The 21,419-nt window shown below is 50.8% G+C and overlaps 1 protein-coding gene across 6 annotated transcripts in view; it reads left to right on the forward strand.

The window, feature by feature from the left end:
* Positions 1 to 6,566, forward strand: part of DAGLA (diacylglycerol lipase alpha) — a 65,703-nt gene extending 59,137 nt beyond the window's left edge. For all 6 annotated transcript variants that reach the window (XM_035326610.1, XM_035326612.1, XM_035326616.1 and 3 more), the window contains exon 20: positions 1,395 to 6,566. In XM_035326610.1, coding sequence (XP_035182501.1) covers positions 1,395 to 2,322 — 928 coding nt within the window. In that variant the 3' untranslated portion in view covers positions 2,323 to 6,566. The remainder of the gene's footprint in view (positions 1 to 1,394) is intronic.
* Positions 6,567 to 21,419: the final 14,853 nt, after the last annotated feature.

The following is a 21,419-nucleotide window of genomic DNA, read 5'->3' on the forward strand; positions in this document are numbered from 1 at the left end:
GGGAGAAAGGCACGAGTGCTGGAAGTGTTCCTGCAGGGATTAATTTTTTAAAGCTGGATCATCACTGCTTTGAGCAGTGACATCAATATTCTGGCAAGGGCCAAAAGGTAGAGGTACATTCTATGATTCTAAGATGGTTTGTAGTTGGAAAGCAAATAGGGATCATGATAGAAACAGAAGGCCATCTTAAGAGGCATTCATACCTTTAATGATTTTGTAAAGTGAAATCAGTTCTGTGTGTATTCTTGCAATTCATTGCTGTAAACATTCCTACTTGCTTTTCCCTCTGTAAGAATTGTGCCCTGCAAGGGTGAGGTGCAGAATGAGCTCATAAGAAGATATTAAGGACTTGCCAGAGAAAAACAGTCCACGTTCCACATCTAAGTCTGTGTGTTCATACTTCAAAGTGTCCTAAGCTGATTCTTCTTCAGTGCTGTGATGCAACCATTCAAAATTAATCTGTCTGTTCCTCAAATGCAGCACAAGTTAAAAAAAAAATCAATTTTGTCATGACTTACAGGACTAACAGTAAGACTCAGCTTGTTGTACAGCTTCTGTAAAAAACAACAACAGCAACAAATAATAATAATAAAAAAAACAAGCAGATGATGGCACTGTAGGCAGGAGAGGATTGTTTCTTTGCAAGGGAAGAACTTCTGTGGAGGTTTCGGGTAAAGACCCAACGCAAAGCTGTGCGTATCTGGGTAGGGTTTGGGAGGAGGCAGGGTCAGATGGTCTGTCGTGTGATGCATGGCTGGGTGTCCTTGAGGTAATATGAGTGAGATATACATTTAAAAGAAAGACAACAGCAAATGATAAAAATGATAGGGCTCTTGTTGCAGAGCGAGTGGTCAGAGATGGTGAAGGAGAGCTTAGACAAGAGCAGAACAGAGGCCATGATGAAACAGCAAGAGAAGGTATCAGCCAATGTTAAGACTACAGCAAAGCTGAGAAAAAGAAATAGGTCAAGTAGCAGGGACAGGAGTGGTGCTTTCTGTCACAGCAGACCCAAGGTACTGCTTCCTTCTGAGCTGAGTGAAAGCAGAAGAATCCTGAGATATGAAGGGGAAAGGAACAGAGGACAGGGCAGAGAAGCTATGGGGAATTGTTAGGGGGAAAGTGTTGCAGCCTGTTTATGTTTAATTCAAGATCAAAGTTAGTTTACTGCCTCAGTCTCCTTTTTGGGGTTCTTGAAATCTGTTCCCAGACCATTATTACTCTTGAAATGGAAAGAGATGTGTATTGCAGGTGTAGATCACTGTGGTTAGAGCAATGACGTGCCCTCAGTCTGCACAAGGGAGTCTGTGCCCCAGGCTTGGTTCCTCTGGCTGTTCTGGCAGCTTTTGGTTCTGAGGAGTGATGCAGTCTCACATTGTCTCTGTTTCTCGTTGCAGGAGCAAGTCCCACTCTGAAATTAGCTTGGAGGGGTTTTATGAGACAAAGCCACTTTCTCCTGTGCAGAAAGACCCTGTGGAGCTGCTGCTTCTCGATACAAAGGAACGTCTGTCTGTGGAGCTGCAGGACCGACGCGCTCCTCTTGCAACCATGGAGAGCCTCTCTGACAATGAATCCATCTACAGCTTTGATTCAAGGCGTTCCTCTGGTTTTCGTAGCATCCGGGGCTCTCCCAGCCTCCATGCTGTCATGGAGAAGGACGAGACACATTGCTTTTATATAGACCCTGCTATCCCTGAGGAGAACCCCTCCCTCAGCTCGCGGACAGAGCTGCTGGCTGCTGATAGCCTCTCCAAGCACTCCCAGGAGACTCAGCCCCCTGAGAATGCACTCAACAGTGGTGGCACTACCCCCCAGCGACGCTGCAGCGAGGAGGGGGCCAGCAGTGAGGGGGACCGTGTTTCCTTAGCCCCTCGTGAGGAGCTGTCCCTCCAGAACGGACGGCTCACTGATGTTCCCAGTCCCCAAGTGCTGGAATTTGCTGAGTTCATAGACAGCCTCTTCAATTTGGATAGCAAAAGCAGCTCCTTCCAGGACATCTACTGCATGATGGTGTCTGATAGCTCCAGTGACTTTGCAGAGTTGCCCAAGTCTGTCAGTGATCAGGAGATCCTGTTGAGGGCACAATATGAACCCAACCTAGTCCCAAAGCCCCCAAGGTTGTTTGCAGGCTCAACAGATCCTTCGTCGGGCATCTCTGTCTCACCCTCTTTCCCCCTTAGTTCATCTGGAGAACTCATGGACATCACTCCCACAGGCGTGAGCAGCCAGGAGTGCCTGGCCACTGACAAAATCCGGACTTCCACCCCCTCTGGGCATGTAACCAGCCCTGCCAAGCAGGAGGACCTCATGATTTCAGCCCTTTAGTGCAGGGCAAAGGGGTGCGGCTCTGAGAGCTGATCCCATAGGCTGCGTGCTGGGATAATACTTAGAGGAGGTGGTCTTCAGGCAGTTCAGATCGGCGGAGACAGCTGGAAACATTCCTTCTGGGGTGACATGGTGGTGGCACGCTATCTGGAGGATGGATTGTGCTCGAGTCCCATGCTTATAGCTGGGATAAGAAGCATTGCCTCACAAGGCCTGCTACACTGAGAGGGTCTGAGTCAGTAAAGGTAGATGCAAGTTCCCTACCTCAGCCTGTCTCGTTTCGTATAAGAGGCAGATTCCTTGCCCAAGGGCACCTGCTGAGTTTGGGAGTGAGATGCCCTGCTTCAGGGAGTCCTCTGGGGTAAAGCTTCTCTGAAGCTTGAGGATTAGATAGACAGAAGCAAGGGGGCCAGGCCAGATCACCCCCTTGGTACCGTTTCAGTAGTGTTGGAAATGAGCGGATTGAGACTTTGGGCCCTGTTGCACTACCATGTTGGATCTGGCCCAAGATCCAATTCGTCACACTTCCATGGGGATTGCTTTCCTAGGACACACTCTTGTTTTAAAGCCATTGGGGCTGTATTCTCCCCAAATGCAGCCTCCCTTTCCCTGGCCAGGCACAGCAAGAATCGGTCTGGCACTGTTTTCTCTCCCCTGAGTACTTCTGTGTTCAGTGACCACCAGGCTGCTCCTGAGAGGAAAGGAAATTGTTCTGAAGAGCCAAAAGCCCTCTGCCATGTCCCTCCTTTGCTGGAAAGAGTCCTCCTGGATGCCATCATCATCACTTCTCAGTTCCCTGGACTGCTCTGAGCTGGCGATGTTCCTACAGGACTGACAGGATTCTCATCTCGGAGCTTCATGGTTGGATCAACTTAAAAATATTTAAAAAGGCTTGTCAGCACCCAGCATTATTTGCTAGCTCCCTGCGGAGCCTGGGAGCCTCTCCTGGACCCCGCTGGGTCTTCACAACACCCGTATGCAGTAATCACAGATCAGTGCCAGCCTCTGTCATTGGGAGTTCAGGGAAAAGATGAACTTTTACTAAGTATTGAAATTTCCTGTATGTTTACAGAGCTGCTAAGCTTTATGGAAGGTATTTATTAAGCAAACAGGGAGGCTTTCTCTAGGCAAGAAGCATGTTCATTCTGTCCTTCCTGTGCCATTCCCTCTGGCGACTGAGGGGGAGAGAGGGTGCGCAAGTATGACTGCGAGTCCCCTGCTTTTGAAGTGGAGAAGGGTGTTGGGAGAACCCCTTGGATCAGAGTCTGGGGGAAGCAGCGTGTCCCTCGCTCGCCCTCCCTTGTCCACCTCCCTGTTGCACAACGTGTTACAAAGCTGGACCAAGTCATTAGCAAAACTACCTGAGCACTGCTGTGCAGAGCCTCGGTGCACAGAGGAGCCTGCTAGAGCTATCTAAGCAGTGAATTTCTGATGGTGGAAGCATGAAAGAAGCTACCTATCTAGAAAGTTAAACATGCTGTGACCTGGTGAAATTCTTTAAGTGACAAAACACCTTCATATCAAAGCTCAGTGGAGTTACCGGTCAGTCTCACTGGAGCTCCGTCCTCCCTCAATGGAAGAGAAAATCCTCTCTTAACTTCCCTGTAATGCCAGGGATGTTACTTCCCCCTCTTTAGCTGTGGTGTTTCCATTGTGGGAGGATGCCGTGCTTCCCAGGAGCTTGGTTCATGACACCTCCCTGGGTTCCTGGTATCCCTCAGCCTCTGGCTACGTTTGCTGAGTGGCCTCTGGAAGCCCCAGGGATGGCCTGGGTGCCGCACAAGCCAGGCACGAGTGGTATCAAATACCATTGCATCAGAACAGGAGCCCTTTAGAGGCAGTGTGCGTTGATGTAAATGACTTCAGGTGCACAGAAACGAACTGGACTTTGTCCAAGTGCTGATCTCCCACTCAGTTTAACGTGGGATACTGTATCCCCTGCTCCTTTGAAATTACAGGGCCTCTAGAATTGCAGGGACTTTGTTAAATGGGCAGTAAAATATTGTCCCTGTGCTTTGGGTTCCAAAGGGGACCTTTTCTAGACAGTCTTGAATTGGAGGGAAGAAGTCCCTCTGAATTCCATGTAATTTGTAAAAGAAAATACACTTCATTCTGAGCAACAAGTTACTTTTTGTTTTGTAGGTCCTTCAGAACAGAGCAGTGCTCCCCTTGCTGAGAGGTTGTATAGTTCAAGAGCTCACACAGAACAGCTGTGTAAGTGCCATCAGGCCATCCACTATTGCAGACCACAGGGTAAGGCTGAACTGCTGCAGATAGCCTAGAAGCACTACCAGAAGCACTAAAAAGATGGTGTCCAGGAATATGTACAATGAACTGGGTAGTTTTGAGGGGAAAGGGAGCTGAAGCATAGGGAGACTGAGGCTAGCAGGCTAGCTCGGCTCCCGATGCAGACTGCTGATGTGCACGTACAGTGGGGAAGAGGATTCAATCTTCACTTCTGCCTTTAATTTTTGGCAGAAGGTGGGTAGTAATAACACTTAGCACTTCGGCAGAGCATTGTATCTGCAAAGCACTTTACAAACATTGATGAAAGAATCATCTCTGTCCCTGGCAGTGAGGTATTAGAAGTCTCTCTGAGACTAGGTGGAACTACTGGTGCCCTACCTGAGGATGGTGGGGAGATGACTCAAGGTGAGGAAGGTGGATAACCTCCCTCTTAAGAAAAAGTTGTTTCAGTAGCGACCTGATGATGTTTAATGGGTCGCAATATTGCACTAGAAAGTCACTTCTGACCTGGGTACCTCCCTTATGTCCTGGAAAACACAATCATTGTGTGACTGTTTCCTTCTCTGTGCCATTGGAACTGCGTCCTGGGGGAACGGGGTGACCTTGTCCCAACCAGCTGTAGCAGGAAACAGCTTGGCATGCTGGATGTTTCTGTTTTGTGCTCTGTGATTATTAGGCTTCTTTTGAAAAGCCTCGAAATGCCTAATGCTTGTGACCTGGCCTTGCCATATACCAAGGCAGTAAAGGTACAAGAGAGACCTCAAAGTTCTAGTTGCATCGCATTAGGGGTGATTCCCTTTTTCCATTACTCTATTGACAAACAGATCTGTTCCCAGTCCTCACAAAAAGCCCTTGCTAAGTAGTTCCATGTTCTTTGCATTATTTCTGCTTTAAATGGCTGAGTGTCTTCACTCTTATCCCTCCTGTGCTGTAGGATTGTTTGGACAGGCTGGCCTCCTATTCCATCCTGACAAAGTATATCTGGAAAGGTACAAACGCATGCTGTATCTGTAGCTACCTCCTTCATTCATATTGCATACTACTGTTTGCTTTCTCTGCCCTCACTCCACTCTGATGTGTAGCTGTCTTTGGAAACACGAAGCTTCCTCAGATTTCTTAATCTCGCAGCCTCTGGTTCCTCCTCTTAAGCTTTGTGCCTTTTAATGTTTGTATGCTTCCTTGATATTTCAGCGGGATGTTCCACCCCGTGAGGAGGCAGTGCTGGAAGAGCAGTCTGTAGTGCCTGACACGCTGAACCTCAGTAAGACAGACGATAGTTCACCCAGTTCAATAGCACATCCTTACCTCCCCTGAGGTTTGTTGGCAGAGGAGTGGAGCTAAGACCACCAGGTTCCTGGAGAGCAGAGAGTGGGCTTTGTGCACCTTAAAATCAAAGCATAGTAAGTGAAACTGTATACACCAATGCAGCTTTGTCAAAGAGCCTAGCACAAGCTTTCCACAATCCCCTGGTGCAGCAGAATTCAGCTGACTGCATAAGAACAGGACTTGGTACGTTTGTTCGTGATGTTCTCAGCAGACAGTAGTGGAATGTGATCCCAAGGCCTTGAAACACTCGGGGGCAATGAGGAGGGCCATTAGCTAGGTGTCTGTTGAACTCTGTCCAACAGCTTAGGGAACAGCCTCCGACCCTGCCCCGAACTCGCTCACAGCTTGTGAAGGGTTCGGTACTGCTGTCTGATTTTCACGTCTACAGGCTGCCCTCCCACCCTTTTGGGTGTGTCCAATGTGGAAGAAAATCTTTGATAATGTTCTAGGAAGTTTTGATAACCAAGCCCCTAACATGTAATGCTGGCTGGCTGCATTTTTTGAAGGCTCTTCTGCATCAATAATTGCTTTTATTATTGTTTTAATTGCAGTGGTGCCAACATAGACAGGATTCTGCTGTGTTAATACGCACAAGTGCTGAACAAAAGGACAGCCCTTCCCCAAAACCTAGCATTATCCCCTCTCCTTCTCTGTGGAGCTTCCCTCTCCATTTGGTACGTGTATTTTCTCCTAAAGCTGTCACTCTAACCTTTCATCTTCTCTATTCCTGTTACTGAACCAGGAGCTACCTTACCCATCGTTGTGGTTGCACCATCTCGGGATGATGGTGTCAGTGGTGTCTTAGTCCACATCCTTGGCAGCACCACTTAAAAAGCTATCCCTGATGATCTCGTGATGACCCAAAACACGGGTGAATGGGATGGTGCTGTGTGTCTTCCCAGGATTCTTGATGCACTTGAGGAAGCTGCTGCCTTCTGTGGCAGATGAGGCATCTGGAAAGGTCAAAGCATTCTCAACACCAAGAGGGTCGTTAGATGCAAATGTGGTATCTCTAGCTTTGCTCACCTTGTTTCTGGTCACTGTTTTCAGTGTTCGTTCAGAATTTCTGCGATTTTAAGAACTTTATTCAAATTAAACTGCAGTTGTATGACACGCATTGCTCTCTACCATGGACTGTCAGGTGTCTTTTTGATTTGTCACTGCTCTGGATTCAGTGGTCTCTATCTTAATGTTCTCTGGAGCTTCTCCATGTTTTTGATTAATACTGCTTCCCAGTTTTAAATTCGTTTTAATCCTTGCTGCACCCCGTTTTCAGACTGAGTGATGAGATCTCTACATGCTTGAGAGCATCCTGTTGAGTTGTAAAAATGTCCTCTTGTGATATATTCTTCATGCACTTAACTGATATTAATTGTTGCTGAAATGCATGTGTTGCTGTATTTAGAACTTTCCTTTCATAGCTATATCCTTGCAAGGAAGACAGGGAGAAGGAGCTTCAGTCTCAGCCAGCCCCAGATGCATGTTTTGTCCTTTCATCGTATTGGCACCCTGATACTTTACCCTTTCCTAGGTGACTTGTCAGGTCTGGTAGCAAAGCTGGATGCATGTTACCCTGACTATGCAAACAGTGCCTGGGCTCTTCTACGGATTTTACAATCTGAAGAAATGGATTTCTAAGTGTAGTGAAATTTGTGGGGGTGTCTTTTATCTACTGAGTTCCAACTCCTGCTTGTTTCTGCTGGATGCCATTTATACATGCAAGTACTGCGTATACTGACCACACAGCTGATCTAACGAGGCCTGGGACACTGCAGGGCGTTCCAGCCTACCCTGTTGCATCTCCACGCTCAGCAGAAGCACTGCTCTGTTCACCCAGAACCCAGGAACTGGCTAGCCTGGAGCTCTGCTTGGTGCTGTGTTCACACTGTGCTTGTGCATACCCACTGCAGGAATATTCTCTTCCCTCAGCAGTGAGAGGACATTGTGGCTGCAGCAGCTTTTCTTGCTTTGCAGCAAGGGTAGCAGTAGTGTTTGATCTCCTTTTTCTTTTTTTTTAAAGGGATGATCTTCTGCAGGCAGTAGTTGCAACCATGTTAAGCCACACAGGCTGGTAATTTGCCAATGAAGTGGTTAACATTTAAATACTTGAAAAGTTTTCAAAGACCTTTAAAAAGTCTTCAAATGTAATGCAAATACTGGCAGACATTTAAAATAACCTCTGGTCCTCAACAAACCTAGCAGCTTTGCTTTTTGCTTAAAAGATCTTTCATCTTTCCTCCCTTCTGGAGCATTACACTTCTTTCTGCTCCGACTATTGAAGTCTGAGATGCCTTTTGCTGACAATCCTTCCATGCTTCTATGTTCTGTTTGTTATCCCTTCTCCTGTTTAAACTTACCCCACCAAAGCTGGATTTTTGCTGAGCTGTTTTTTAATTATGCTGCTGCCAACAGACTCTCAGAACTCCTCTTCACTTTAGGAAGTCTAAAGACAATCTCTGCAATCTTCTTTCTCATTGGAGAAGCATAGGGTGAGTAAATATTTATTGTCTAAATGCTTCCTTGATAGTTCTGTAGCAGCAGAAGTAATGAGTTACAGAAATACCAGGAAGCGAAAGGAAAATGGTAGAATAATTAACACACTGAACATGAAAGCTCAGTGTAAAAACAAAGATTCAACAGGGATGTTTCTTAGGTGAAACATCAGCTTCTTCCCTGTCTGCAGTGTACGGGTGCCTCCTTATCTGCCTAATGAAAGGGAGGGTTGGAAATTCAGCAGTTGTTCTGTGCGCACTGCTCTGATGCTCTGAATGAAGGAGTATGCACCTCTGAAGCACTGGGAAGCATCGTCTGAATCAGGCTTGTTGCACATCTTTCTCAGGGCCCGTTCAGTACTGGACTGCAGAACTGGATTTAGGGAAGAACTGCATCTCTTGTGCCAAAGCTCCCCCTCACGGTGCTCCTGTGTGGAGGAGGCTGTGCTCTGTGTCACAGGCAGAGTGCATCCTGTTGGGAGGCAAGCACTGCTCTTTCTCTGCAGATACAGGAAGAGGAGTGAAAGGAAGATCCCAACTGAGAGATGGGACTTGATCTGGGAGTTCCTTGCTCTCTGGTCAGATGGTCATGCTGACATTATAGTTTGTGTGAGAGGTATGTGAACCAGATCGTACTGATATTCAGTGATGTCCTTTTCCCTTGCCAGCTCTAGAGTGGGTGGTGTGCCCACTCCGTTCCCTCCAAGGGAGGAGCTGCTGCCCCTTGCAGTGAGATGCGACAGGTTGGATGGCAGGGGTCAGCCTGAGCTTGATTTGCTTCAGAGTTTTATAGTCCAGTTCAGAGCAGGGCCTTCACTGCCCGGCTGGGTGGGTGTTACACGTGTGAGCCCAGAACCAAAACCCTTCTAATTTGTAAACTGTTGGTAGAATTGAGAAGTGTTTTAGGAGGGAGATCTTTCATTGTATGACAGTCGCCCGCTGTGCAGAGGGCAGTATGTTCCTGCAGAGCAGCAAGGCTGTTGGCTTTCTTGTGTGGCAGGAGCACTGCAGGCTGCCAAACCTCTCCGCTTCCTTCTTTACCATCTCCCAACCGTATCTGCATCCAGCGCTTCCCTAAGAGCTGGTATGCTCTGCACATGTTCCTAGCTTTGTCACAGTGACTTGCAGTCCTAAAAAGCATCAGGAAATGCACGCAGCTGTCCACAAGCACTTTGCTGTCTCCAGTGTTGCTGGTTTATTTTCTGCTTATTTTCCTGGATTCATGCCTGCTGTGCCTTTTTTCCATTGGCTTGAGGTGCAGGCCTCCTGCTTGGGATCAGAGAACTACCTTCCTCTCCCACTTCGTGGTGTTTCTTTGGCTGTACAAAAGGAGATGTGGTGTGGCCAGGGACTGGTTCAGAGTCATCTTTGCTACAGGTCCCCCTCTTTCTGCCTCAGCTAGGGCTTGTCAGATTTCCTCAGTCCCCTGCTCGCTCAGGTCATCTCCAAGTGCCAGCAGCAAAGCCTGACCTGAGGCAGGATGCCTCCTCCTACCCACACCGCAGTTACCCTGCAGCCCCCTCCTGTGCGGTAGGAAGGGAGGACTTCCCAGCATTTCTTACCTGTGGTGTATGTGACCTCAGCCAGTGTTTAACAGGTCTGTTCGTGAGTAAAACCTCCTCTCAGGTCTATTCAGGAGTAAAACTCCTCTACTCAAGATCTGACTTTTTTTTTTTTTTGGCAAGGACGTATGCTGAAAGGGACCTAACACATTCTGAACTGTCCACTGCAGTTTTGATTTTACTGACGTTCCCAGACTGGTTCTGGAACAGCCATCTTCCACAGGTAATCTCTGTTTTTGGAGGGTCGGGCATTCTTGCAGCTGTCACTGCTGTGTTTGAGGCCCGACCTCACCACGTCACCCTGCGCTTTGTTTTTCACTTACTGAACCTTCCTATCCACCCAGCATATCTGTATGATGAGGGAACCTTTATGTGGCTACTTATTTCTGCAAGAACATTAAACACAGCAGCACAGAAACAAGCATTAACTTTTTTTTTAATTGGGATTCCACTGCCCTGCTTTCCGTCTGGCGCTTTGTGCAGTTCTGATGGCTCAGAGTTGGAGGTACCTGGTGCCTGTTGGCAGCACCAGGAGGAGGGAGCAGCCCAAAGCAGCACGTGCATCACGCAGCACTCGGACTGGCTGAGCAGCGTTTGCCTGTGCCGTCTGGCCTGCCGTGATGCATAGCTTCAGGCGTGTTGTCTGCGCAAAGCAATCGCAATATGGTGTGCTTGCTAGGCCACTACCAGGCACCTTTTTAGAGTCTTATCTCCGTTATCAGCATGTCCACAGTGCTCACTGTCTGGTGGCCCAGCGGCATCACCTGCAGCTGCTGAGGCTACACAGCTTCCCAGCTTTCCCTCCACAAACACTGCAGTCGATGGCAGAGGTGATGTCCAGGGAATAGTCTCAAGCTCCTTCCTTTCTTTGTGATAAACTTAATTACTAATGTCAACAGGGATTATATCTGCATGCTTGGGACAGCAGGAGAGGAGCACTCTGCCCTTTAAGACCCTTTTCCTTTAGCTCAGTTGTCTGCTGCCTTGTCCTGCTGTGACAGCCACTAGTCTTGCCTCTCCTCCTGTATGGCTGTGAACGAGCAGAGACAGCAAGGCCAGAGGAGCTGTGGGAAGCTGTTTCCCTTCTCCTCTTTCGTGCTCTTTAGTGCCAGCCGTGCTGGGTGGAGCCCAGCTGCACAGCCTCTGCGTGGCAGGAGCTGTCTGCTGGCGGGGCGCTCCATGCAGCAATGGCACACAGCGGCTCCTTTGCCTCCCGCTCCTCTCTCTCTCAGCAGACACCAATGCCTCTATGGAAAAAGCCCTTCTGCCTGCTGTCACCTATCTCACGTCATGTGCTGGGGCAGCTCAGACTCCAGGGCAGCTGTGAATTAACTCTTTGACCCCAACTGCCTCTTTATAGGTAAAGCCTTTTGTGTTTATGGGTGAAGCAGCCCTTCTAGGGAGCTCTGACTGCCTCTTGCAGGACTTGGAGCACTTGCATATGCAATCAGGGGGAAAACAGCACAGGATCTGGTGTCCCCATGCTCAACCGACAGGGCACTGCCTGTCCCAGGAATGCTGCCCTTCAGATCCCTGCTCTGAGCTGCCCCAGCATGAAGACTACAAGGAAACTAAAGCACTCTTCATGTGCCATTCTCATGTGACTTTTTGTACCTATGTATGAAAGATCTAAACTAATATTGCTGTAAAGAAAGATACAGATTAATATAGCATATTATATAAAGATATATGTATATAAACTTTTCTGTATATTGTATGGCACTGTGTATAAAATGGATGTAGAAGCATGACTGGTGTATGTGACTGTTCCCAAGTCTGACCTGGAGGATGATGGTTGTGATTTGCCTGGGGTCATGTCCCAAAGGATTGTGCGTGAGTTTGAGAGTTGGAAAAACCCACACTGTGCTCTCTCATTGCAGTGGGTCAAGGCCTCAGATGTTGGTGCATCACTACAGCTGTCTGGAAGGCTCTAGGGAACAATTCAGGTGCCAGAGGGGGCTGTTTGTCTCCTCACTGACTCTCTCTTCTGGATCTCAGTCTTTGATGGGATGGGGGAAACACCTCTGTCCCTTGATACTCTATGTTAGAATCACAGAATCATGAAGGTTGGAAAAGACCTCCGAGATCATCTGGTCCAACCATCCCCCTTCCACCACTATTCCCCAATAAACCACGTTCCGAAGTACCACGTTCCGACCTCTCCTTAAACACCTCCAAGGATTATGACTCCACCACGTCCCTGGACAGCCTGTTCCAATGCCTAACCACTCTTTCTGAGAAGATTTTTTTCCTAATATCCAGCCTGGACCTCTTGTCCTGTAAGAGAGCCTCTCATCCTAGAGAGCCCTGCCTTTCTGGGCGGCAGGCGCTAGGTCCGGAATGGCCCTGTGCAGCCAAGGGGGGAACAGCAGGAGACCCAGCTCTAGCACTTTCTCTTCTGCTTGATGCCTTTAGCTATCAAGTCCTAAAATCCAACATGCCATACACAAAGACATTAGTGTGAACAAAGGCAGCTGAGTAAGAGCGATTCTTTGGAAAGGCATGAGAAGGCGGCAGGGGGAGGGGGACTGAGCGCAAGCAAGAGTAGCGTAGGAGCATACCCTGTGGGAAAAGGGCAAGGCGCTGGGATTTTCCTGCAAAGAAGGTGAGTTCAAATTGGTGAGCAAGTTTCCGGATGAATAATGCTATAGTAATATATACTCTAGAAAGGGAAAAACATCGCGGTGACTATGGTGTTAGAGGGAGAAGCAGAAATACGGGAAGTGGAACAGGTTCAGCAGAGGAATGGGAGCTGTCTGACCAACCATTCGAAATACAGCCAGGAAAAGGAATGCCTGGAAGAAAATAATCCTATTAATGGCTGCATGGAATAGTTTTAGTGGTTGTTCCTGAAGAGACTAAGTACTATCAGGGAATTAAGAGCTCAAAGGTGGCTGAACTACCGAGTTCCTATAAAAATGCCTGTAAAAAGTGGTGGTACGTGTAAGTGCTTGCTGATGCTTTGCCTTTTTTTTTTTTCCCTGCCCATAACTGTATCAGGTAGTCTCATAAAAAGATATTACTTCTATAAACACTTCCTCTCATGAGGAAAGAAAGACATTAAACACTGCATACTGCTCTTGTATAAACATGAAATAATCCATGCTTAGGAGTGCCTGTTTTAATACAGTTACTAAGGAGAAAGTATACGAATGTGTACACAGCAGGCACTGTGGATGTGGCTTTAAAACCTGTTTTGCTATTAAAAGCCTTAGCTATTGGACATAGCGAGGGATGGAGCTGCTATTTCCCAGATGAGTCTCTGGCTTTTTGGTATGTTGGTGGCTGTTGGAGAAATTTACAGCTTATTGGGGAAAGTTTTCCAGCCAGCACCCCATAAGCATCCAGAATTACACCAGAAAACATTTTTTTCTGGTGATTTGTATACCAGACTAATGCATTCCCAAGCAAAAAAAAAAAAAGAAAATGGGTGTCAACTAATGGAAAATATGTAAGTAGTTAAAGCTGTAATCTAATTCTTAAATGACTCGTAAATGGCAACCACAGTAACAACACTTCACAAGCTGGTCCCTTGTCTTTTTTTCAAGGTCAAGAGCTTCAGTTAGAAAAGAGGAAAAAGAAACGGTTAAGAAACAGAGGTTTGGAGGTGATTGTGCAGAAAGTACGCTTTAAAAATTCAAGGTGTGAAAGGTTATTTAGTCTGTACTGTTTCAAAAGAGGTAACGGTCTGGTCAGTTGTATTACATAAAGCCTTACTTGACCCCGTGATCTTTCTTGGGAAGGATGTTAAGGGAAATAAAAAGAACATCTGGAAGGATTTCTAGCTAGGTGGTGGCTCTGGCTAACTTGGTTCTTTCAATTAATAGTACAACAGAGAACACAGGGATGCTGCTTGCCGTTGCAGGGTGACTTCTGCTTGTTTTATGAGGCCAGACTGGTACAAAGCGATGAGGAGTCAGGTCAGCCTGCCCCGGTGTAAGAAGCTTGGCAAACTAGAAATGGTAGAGCGGTGGGTGGTGGTGTGTCAGGCCATCACAGCAGCACTGGGCACGCAGAGGGGTGCGACTCAGAGCGAAGGGCTGCGTTGCCTGCGTGTATTGCTCTGAAACCATGCACCTCAGCATACACGTGCTCTTCTATAAGTACCTGCGTTTCCCTGCCTTCTCAGCGATCTCTACTTATGCCGCTGTTCTTCCAGTAACAGAGCTTCCTTGAAAGGCAAGCCCAGCATTTGTGAGTTCCTTTGTTGCTATGAAAGTCAGCACAGGAGCTCAGTCAAGCTTGGATCCGGAGATGCAGAAGCTGGCGTATGATGCTTCCCTGCCTGCGGTTGGCGTGCCCGCTCCGTGGTGCCCTGCGTCGCTCGGCCGTGCTGCAGCAGAGGGTGCTGTGCCCGTGCTCACTGTGCTGCCTGCCTTGGGCACCTTCCCCCTGTAGGGCTTCCCTGAGTGCTGCTTTCTGCCTGCCCCCGCTGCTTGCTGTGCTGCTGGTGAATGCAGGCCTGGGGATAACAGACCTCAGCAGTACCAGGAACTGGCACGAGCTCTGTGGGGAAAAGCCCCAGAAACGAGTGCAGCAGGAGCTCCTTTCCCACCTTTCCAAGGAGTTTTCAAGTTTCCCTAGTTGTTCTGAATCCCAGCAGTGCTCGTGCGAGCCCCCGTGCTCGTGGCAGCAGCTGGGGTGCCAGGGCACAGAGGTCTCCCGGAATGGGTGTCCCTCGCTGGTGACCTTCCTTTATCCTTTTTCTAAATCAATGGTGGCGTTCTCTCCATCTTGGGAACAAACCTCTCGCAGTTAATGAATAACCAGCGAGGGATTTATCAGTGCCGTTCTCTTGCCAAGAGGAGATAACAGAGCGAGCCTGCAGCGGTCAGCTTCCGCCTCCAGCGGTGTGGGAGCTACCTTGGGTGTGTACGGGGCGTTGGGGAAGGGTGAGGTTGCATCCTCTGCTGTCTCACCCCGTCCATTGGCTGATGGTGAAGGAGGCTTGCAGCCTCCGCGTGAGGACTCAGCAGAAGGAGGCTCCCTGAGAGAGACTCCATGGGATGGACCTCCTTGGGCTGGCCGAGCTCCACCTGTCTGCGTTGGCCCTCGTGGTGGTGGCTGCACGCCCGGCTGCCGAGATGCTTGTGCGTGGGGAGTGTTCCTGGAGGAGTGTGTGTTCTTGCAGCAGCCCTGCTGAGCTGTGGGGGCTTCACTGGAGGACGTTCCTCAGCTTTGGTAGTTTGTCGTGTCTGGGATGTTTTTGTTCTGTGCAGTTCTTTGCTGATGGAGCCAAACTGGTCGCCTTCTGTGGCTGCATGTTGATTTGAGACAGCTTGCCCCAAAAGCACAGGGGGTACCTCTGCTCATCTTTTCCCTCTGTTTTGAAGACAAGTCAGAGCTCTTGGGAATGGAGGCCCTTCCCTGAGCATTTCTGCATCCTTCAAGCTGAGGCGGCGGCTCCCAGCAAGGCCCGCTGGAGTTCCAGTTTGCCTAGAAACTGGCAGGAGTTGCAAGTGAGCAGCAGCCCGAGCAAGCAGTGTTTTGTTTAGGTGGCCGCACAACTTCCATTATGAAATGCCTTCGTTCTGCACAGCTGGCAGGGGGCTCCCAGAATAACCACGCTCCCTGAGAAGGGGAAGAATTGCGGCAGTGTTTGAGGCAAGGAGACGCTATAACACAAAGATGAAAGCTGTCGGGCAGCCTAGAGAGAGAGAAAGAGGCAGCCAGACCCACGGAGAGGAAGAGATGCATGTGGGGGCTGGGGGAAGAATTCAGCGTACCTTGATTTCATAGGATTGCCTGCTGGCTGTCCCAGAGGGACCCACAGAAAAGGATGCTTGCTGTGTGAGGCTGGAGGGTAAGGAGAAAGGGTCTTGAAGGTGGGAATATTTGTGCAAGTGCAAACCCGAGGAAAGAAATCAACTGACTGGTCTTGTGGCGTGATCCCTGGTTCTTTGGTTGGCCTATTTAGACTTGCTGAATCCGGATATGTCAGCAACATGCAAGGGAGAACGGGTTTGAAATGTCAGGGAGCACAGAGAGCTGGCTGTTCCCACCATGCCTTCATTCAGCATCGCCTTGTGTGCAAGCAGGGCAAGCTCTGCTGAGCTGGGAAGTGCTGGCGGCGTGGGGGGGGCATCTGGCAAAAGAGTGAGAGCAGAGCCCCCCTGCCCGGTGGTGGAGCAGGGAGTGGGTTCGCTTCTGCAGGCTGGCTGCTCCCGGCATGCTGGCAGAGCGATCTGGGATGCACCTTACACATCTGATAACCGTATCGGCGGCGTTGGAGCTAACGAGGCCAATGACCCCCGAGCGAATGACACTCTCCTTTGTACCGCGCTGGTGTTACCTCTCGCTGCTCTATTTGCATTTCCCCCTGCCTTTCTGCGTCCTCAGGCAAAGCCCAATTACAGGAACAGGGGGAAGGTGCCCGAGTTCAACAAAAGGAAGTTTTGATAGAGTAGCAGGAAACAGAGCAGCGTCAAGGCTCCCATCCTTTCCCCTGTGCCCCCAGCTCAGCAGAAATGTCACACGTGTGCTCCCCCATCTGTCTCCCTTCTGAGCCATCCAGACCACAGTGCCTCCTGCCTGAGGCCGTCGACTGAGGTAAGAATGGGACAGAACAGCAGGCATCTGAAATGCTCTGTAATCTTGCCAGCTAGTTCACACCCTGTGCTGCACATCCTCTGCTTGATGCCACGGCTCTTACGTATGCCAGCAGCAGTATCTTGCTGGCCACTACCCCAGTGTAGGTCAAAATCTGACCCTCCATCCCACCTGCCTTCTGCTGCTGAGACACCAAAAAATCCCCTTCTCAGCCATGTTCATCGGAGAGACTACACACCAGCCTTTGGCTGCGAGCCTCAAGCTGCTGCATCCTGTCTCAGTGAGGTTTCCAGATACTTTATCCTCCATCCCAGCATCCTTCCTCTCTGCATCCCACTACACTACATTACCGTAAGGGATTTCAGCCTCAAATGCTGGCTGAGGGTGTTAGAGATCCTTATTTTCCCCACACGGGTTAAATTTAGTGCTAAGCCAGGCTGCCCCAGGTGAAGGGGTGGCACAGAGATGTGTTCACTGTCACATTCAATGGGCTGCTAACCAGACTCCACGGCGTGTGCATTTCAGAGCAAGAAAACAGCTGCGGTGAGCGGTCGCTCTGCGACGTCTGGCTGGCGTGGACCAGGTAAATACAGGGTGCAGTCCTCGCAGGGTGGCCTCCAGGCTGTGATGAGACGCGGGACGGAGCCTGGCCCTGTGCGGCACAGCCCCTGAGGGGCAGCGCCGGGGGAGCGCAGCCGCGGGCAGCGGTTTAGCTCCTCGCTGCAGCGTGGCGTGGGCGGTCTGGCGGTGCTTTCCTCTTCTTCCCAGGTTGGATTTTCAAAGGCACAAGGGGCAGGTGAGCACCCGGTTCCAACTGAAAGCTGAGGGGGATCGATGCCAACCTCCCGGTGGTTCCTATCGGAACTTCGTCCTTGTGCACGTGTCAAGAGAGAGAACACTTCAGGAGCAATGGTAGGGTTGGAAAGCATTACACAGGGTAGCAGCAGGGATTTGTGAAACAAGAAGATAGGTGCTTTCCCTAGTGCAGCAGGGAGGCGGGATTCCTGGACTCCAGACTGCTAAATTCATTCTTTCTGCCCTGATGAATCAAGAAATACTGGAAATATTAGATTGCTGTGCTTCTAAAGCAAGCTAAAGTTTACAGCTTTAAAATCTGTCATCATCTTTGGCGGCTTCTTGTGTTGGATCAAAAGGAAGCAGCCGATAGCTGCTAAGTGGTCGCACAGAGGAGCAGCGTGCAGCTGATGTGGCTGATGGCATCCCGGAGGAGCAGCACGCTGTACAGAATGCAAGTCTGAATCCCGCACAGCAGAGTCTCTCCTGAGCACTGTCACTTGCCTTGCAGCCCTTGAAATCCGGCCGTGAGCTTTGTCAATTCCTTAATCAGGTCAATCAATCTGATGAGCTCTTCCCAAGCTCATGTGAGGGTTTCCCAAAGCGCCTCGAACCGGTTAGAGAGCTGGTGAGATCTGCAAGCCCCCCAGCTCTGCCTGCCAGCCCCGTCCCCCAAACTAAGCGCTGTAAAACACCCGAGAGAACCCCGGAGCTGAGCCTGGTTCTGTGGCTGACTTGCTGCCAGACCTCTGAAGTCGCAAAGGGATTCGTTCCTACTGAGCGAGCAGTGGTGTCTCCCTGACGCTGCTGCTGCTGGCAGCGAAGGGCCCTTGGCTTTCTGGTGGGCTCGGGGAGGTGGGGTGCGGGAGGTGGGAGCCTGCGGGGACGTGGCTGGGGCAGAGCACACGGGTGCACAAGGCCAGCGCTGCGTGAGAGGGAGCTTCGTCACCAGCTTGCTGGCTCCCCTCATTGCCTGCATTCCCGTGGCGTTACTAATCGAAGCTGCAGTCTTCGCTGGAAGGTTCTGGATCGCCGTGTGGTCACACTGAATTCGCTGGCTGGCTCAAAGAAGCATTGTCACACCAGATAAGAGCACCAGCTCTTCCCCGGGGAAGTCAGGTGGGGTCAAGGAGAGACGTTTCCCTGTCCCCCGCTGCAGCCAGATAACCATGGGAAATACAAGTCCTGCACAGCCCCTGGAGCTGACTCCAAGCCCCAGGCAGGTAGAAACCGGGCAGAGTGCAGGGGAGGCTGCCCGGACCACCCCGGCATGAAGCCCTTACGCAGCAGCTCCTTTCTCACCCGAACACTGTACACGTACTAATGCTGGCAATAATATTGCCTGCTTCCCGCAGAAGCCCACCCTTCTTCGCGGACTTTGAGGGTGACAGTAGATTGGCCAAATTATGGTTTCTCTGCTAGTTAAGCCCTGTGGAAACGGCACAGTGCCTGCGTGTGTAGTGCCTTACCTTCGTTTTTAACCGTGTGCGGTGTGACTGAATCGAGTCCTGGCTGACATATTCCAAGGGAAGCATTCCAAAACTGCGTGGATAAGGAGGCCACCTGAGCACAGTTCTCAGGGTCCATGGGGAGGTGTCAGTATGTCCTATTTAGTGCATGTAAAATGCGTACAGTTTGCCCTAATTGTGCCTCCGAGAAATGCTGGCGAGGCAGACGAGCACAGGCTGAAGTCAGGGCAGGCACAGCTGCAGGCACGGGGCGGTTCCGTGAGCCCCTTCCCAAGGGGACACAAAGGGACAGGGCACGAGGCCTGCTGGTGTACGACCGCTCCGACGCGGGCGCCCCCGCGGCCCCCTGATGTTTTCTGTGGTGAAATTGAGCGCCGTCGCTTCTGGTAACTCGGGGGGGCCCTACCCCAGCTCTGAACCTGATATATCGTGAAGGTGCTGAACCGATGGCTGTGCGTGCGCCGAGTACGTAACACGGGAACCATTAATGAGACACTGAATGTTGCACCTCCAGCATCTCCTTCGGCATCTGATGGCACGGCTGCGCCAGGGCAACCTCACGTCTGGTGCCAAGCGCCCTGCTCCGCCGAACCTCGCCTCAGCTGGGCTGCTGGTTCTGGCTCCCGGGGGCATGTGCCTGCTAACCTGGCCCCCGGGACAGGGGCTGAGGGAAGGTCAAAAGAGACCCAGAAGACTCAGAGCTGCGGCTGAGAAGCTTGCTGGGGTGCTGGGGTGCGAGGCGGGGTTGGGGGCACCGCTGAATTATTTTTTTGTTTTCAATTGGACTTTGAAATTTAGCGCTGGAGGGAGCAACAGCCACACCTTCCATGAGTAATATCCCTCCACCCCCTCCTTGGCCCGCGCTCCCGACCAACCACATGGCACAGAGAGAGCAGTGTTTACAGAGAGCGTGACCCGGAGGAAATGAGGAAGGGAGTGTGTGTGTGTGTCCGAGGGGGAGAGACGGGGAAACGGGAGGGAGAGTGGCAGAGGGGAGGCAGCGGGAAGGAGAGCAAACAGCCCCCGTGATGGGGGCTGGATTTCCACCCCCTGGTGCTGCTCAGCGTGCAACAACAGTAGATCAAGTACCTCGAAGTGTTTCTGGGTTCAAAACATTCCAGTATTTCTTGGGGGTTGCACAAGTACGACCCTGACGTGCCAGGGTCGGAGCTCATTGCAGGGAGGGACCAGGGGCACTGTCCCGTTTCCAGAAGGGATGAGCCTGAGTGTGTGCCTTGGTGCCATCAGGAGCGCCTGCCCAAACTGACTTTTCCCTTTAATTAACTCCAGTAATGAGACAGCAGCACTCCTTGGGACAGAGATCCAAGCAGGCAGGAAAAGAACAAAGGTGAGAAGGGCGGACAGCCGATACCTCGCGTGGTCCAGGCACAGCAAAGATGGGTGCACCAGCCCTGGGGGGGAGTTTGGTCCAAGTGACCGGGCACTGGCTTGGGATCAGGAACCGTGGCTTGTGTTTCCTGGGCTGGCAGCTGGGACTTCTGCCTTCCCCCTGAGAAGTGGGAGTAACGGTTATTAATCACTGACGCCTCTTACTACTAAGATAATGAAGTGTGTGATACCGCGGTAATGGAACCACACAGGTAAAACCACGTTGAGTCTGGGATACCCCGGCTGCGCGCGGTGCGCAAATACCTGGCGAGCTTCGTGCTGCTGCCCAAAGACACCGAGTTATTGCAGAAATTATTTCTGGGCCATCGGCCTGCTTGTTCTTGTGATAACTCCGTGGTGCGGACAATGGAGCCGAGCATTTGTTTATCCTGCTCCCCCCGTAGGTACGCGGGGTATTTGTCGGGAGGCAGCGTGCCGGGGCTGGTCGCCGCTCTGCTGTGTCCCAGTCGCTAGCGGGATGCTCTCGGAGGGCTCTCCCGGCTTGGCAGCGGGCTGGGAGCGGGCACAACGGCGTCTGGCTGCTCTGCCATGCCCCGGCCCGTGGTGTGGCTGCTGAGGGAAAGCAGCGAGGTCACCGAGTTCTGCCTGAAGGCGGTCGCTGCACGGGAATTCACTCCTTGGGGTGGGGAATCCCAGGCAGGGAAGGGCGCAGGTGATCCGAGAGGGTTACGGACCCAAGGCGGATTGGTCTGAGGGTCATTGGCCTTTCAAGTCTTTGGATCATCTTTGGACTCAACTTTAGGGTCTAATGCCATATCTGGCAGGGACTTGATCTTCTGCCAGCTCAGCCTGTTTACAGGTTCTCTTGCTGGCTTTGGCAGCCACCAGCGAAGCGGCCCAGAATAGCCTTGGCCTTCCCCTGTGGTTTTATTGTGCCTGAGCAGCTGAAGCTCCGGCTCCCTCCTGCCACTCCTGTAAATTATTACAGGAGAGAGGTCCGGGTGATGCTCAGGAACTCACGGGGACATGGAGGAGATGCATGTGAGACGTGAGGGATCCTAAAGGGCCTCCTTTGCATACCCTTATTTACAGCAAGGAGCACCTTACCGTGCGTGTACCTACTTCTTGTGTGCGCAGGAGACCGGAGGTGATCTTTAACACTAATGCCTCCCTCCCAGACGTCCAGGCACACTGAGGGGCAGGAGAGGAACCCAGTCACTAGTTAGCCCTGGCTGCATTTGGAGCTGGTGGGGTCCTTCATTAGATCCAGGAGCATTTAATTCTGGGGTCTAATACCTGGTAGGGCC

The sequence above is a fragment of the Oxyura jamaicensis genome, chromosome 5 (genome assembly GCF_011077185.1).
Source record: "Oxyura jamaicensis isolate SHBP4307 breed ruddy duck chromosome 5, BPBGC_Ojam_1.0, whole genome shotgun sequence".
Taxonomy (NCBI): Eukaryota; Metazoa; Chordata; class Aves; order Anseriformes; family Anatidae; genus Oxyura; species Oxyura jamaicensis.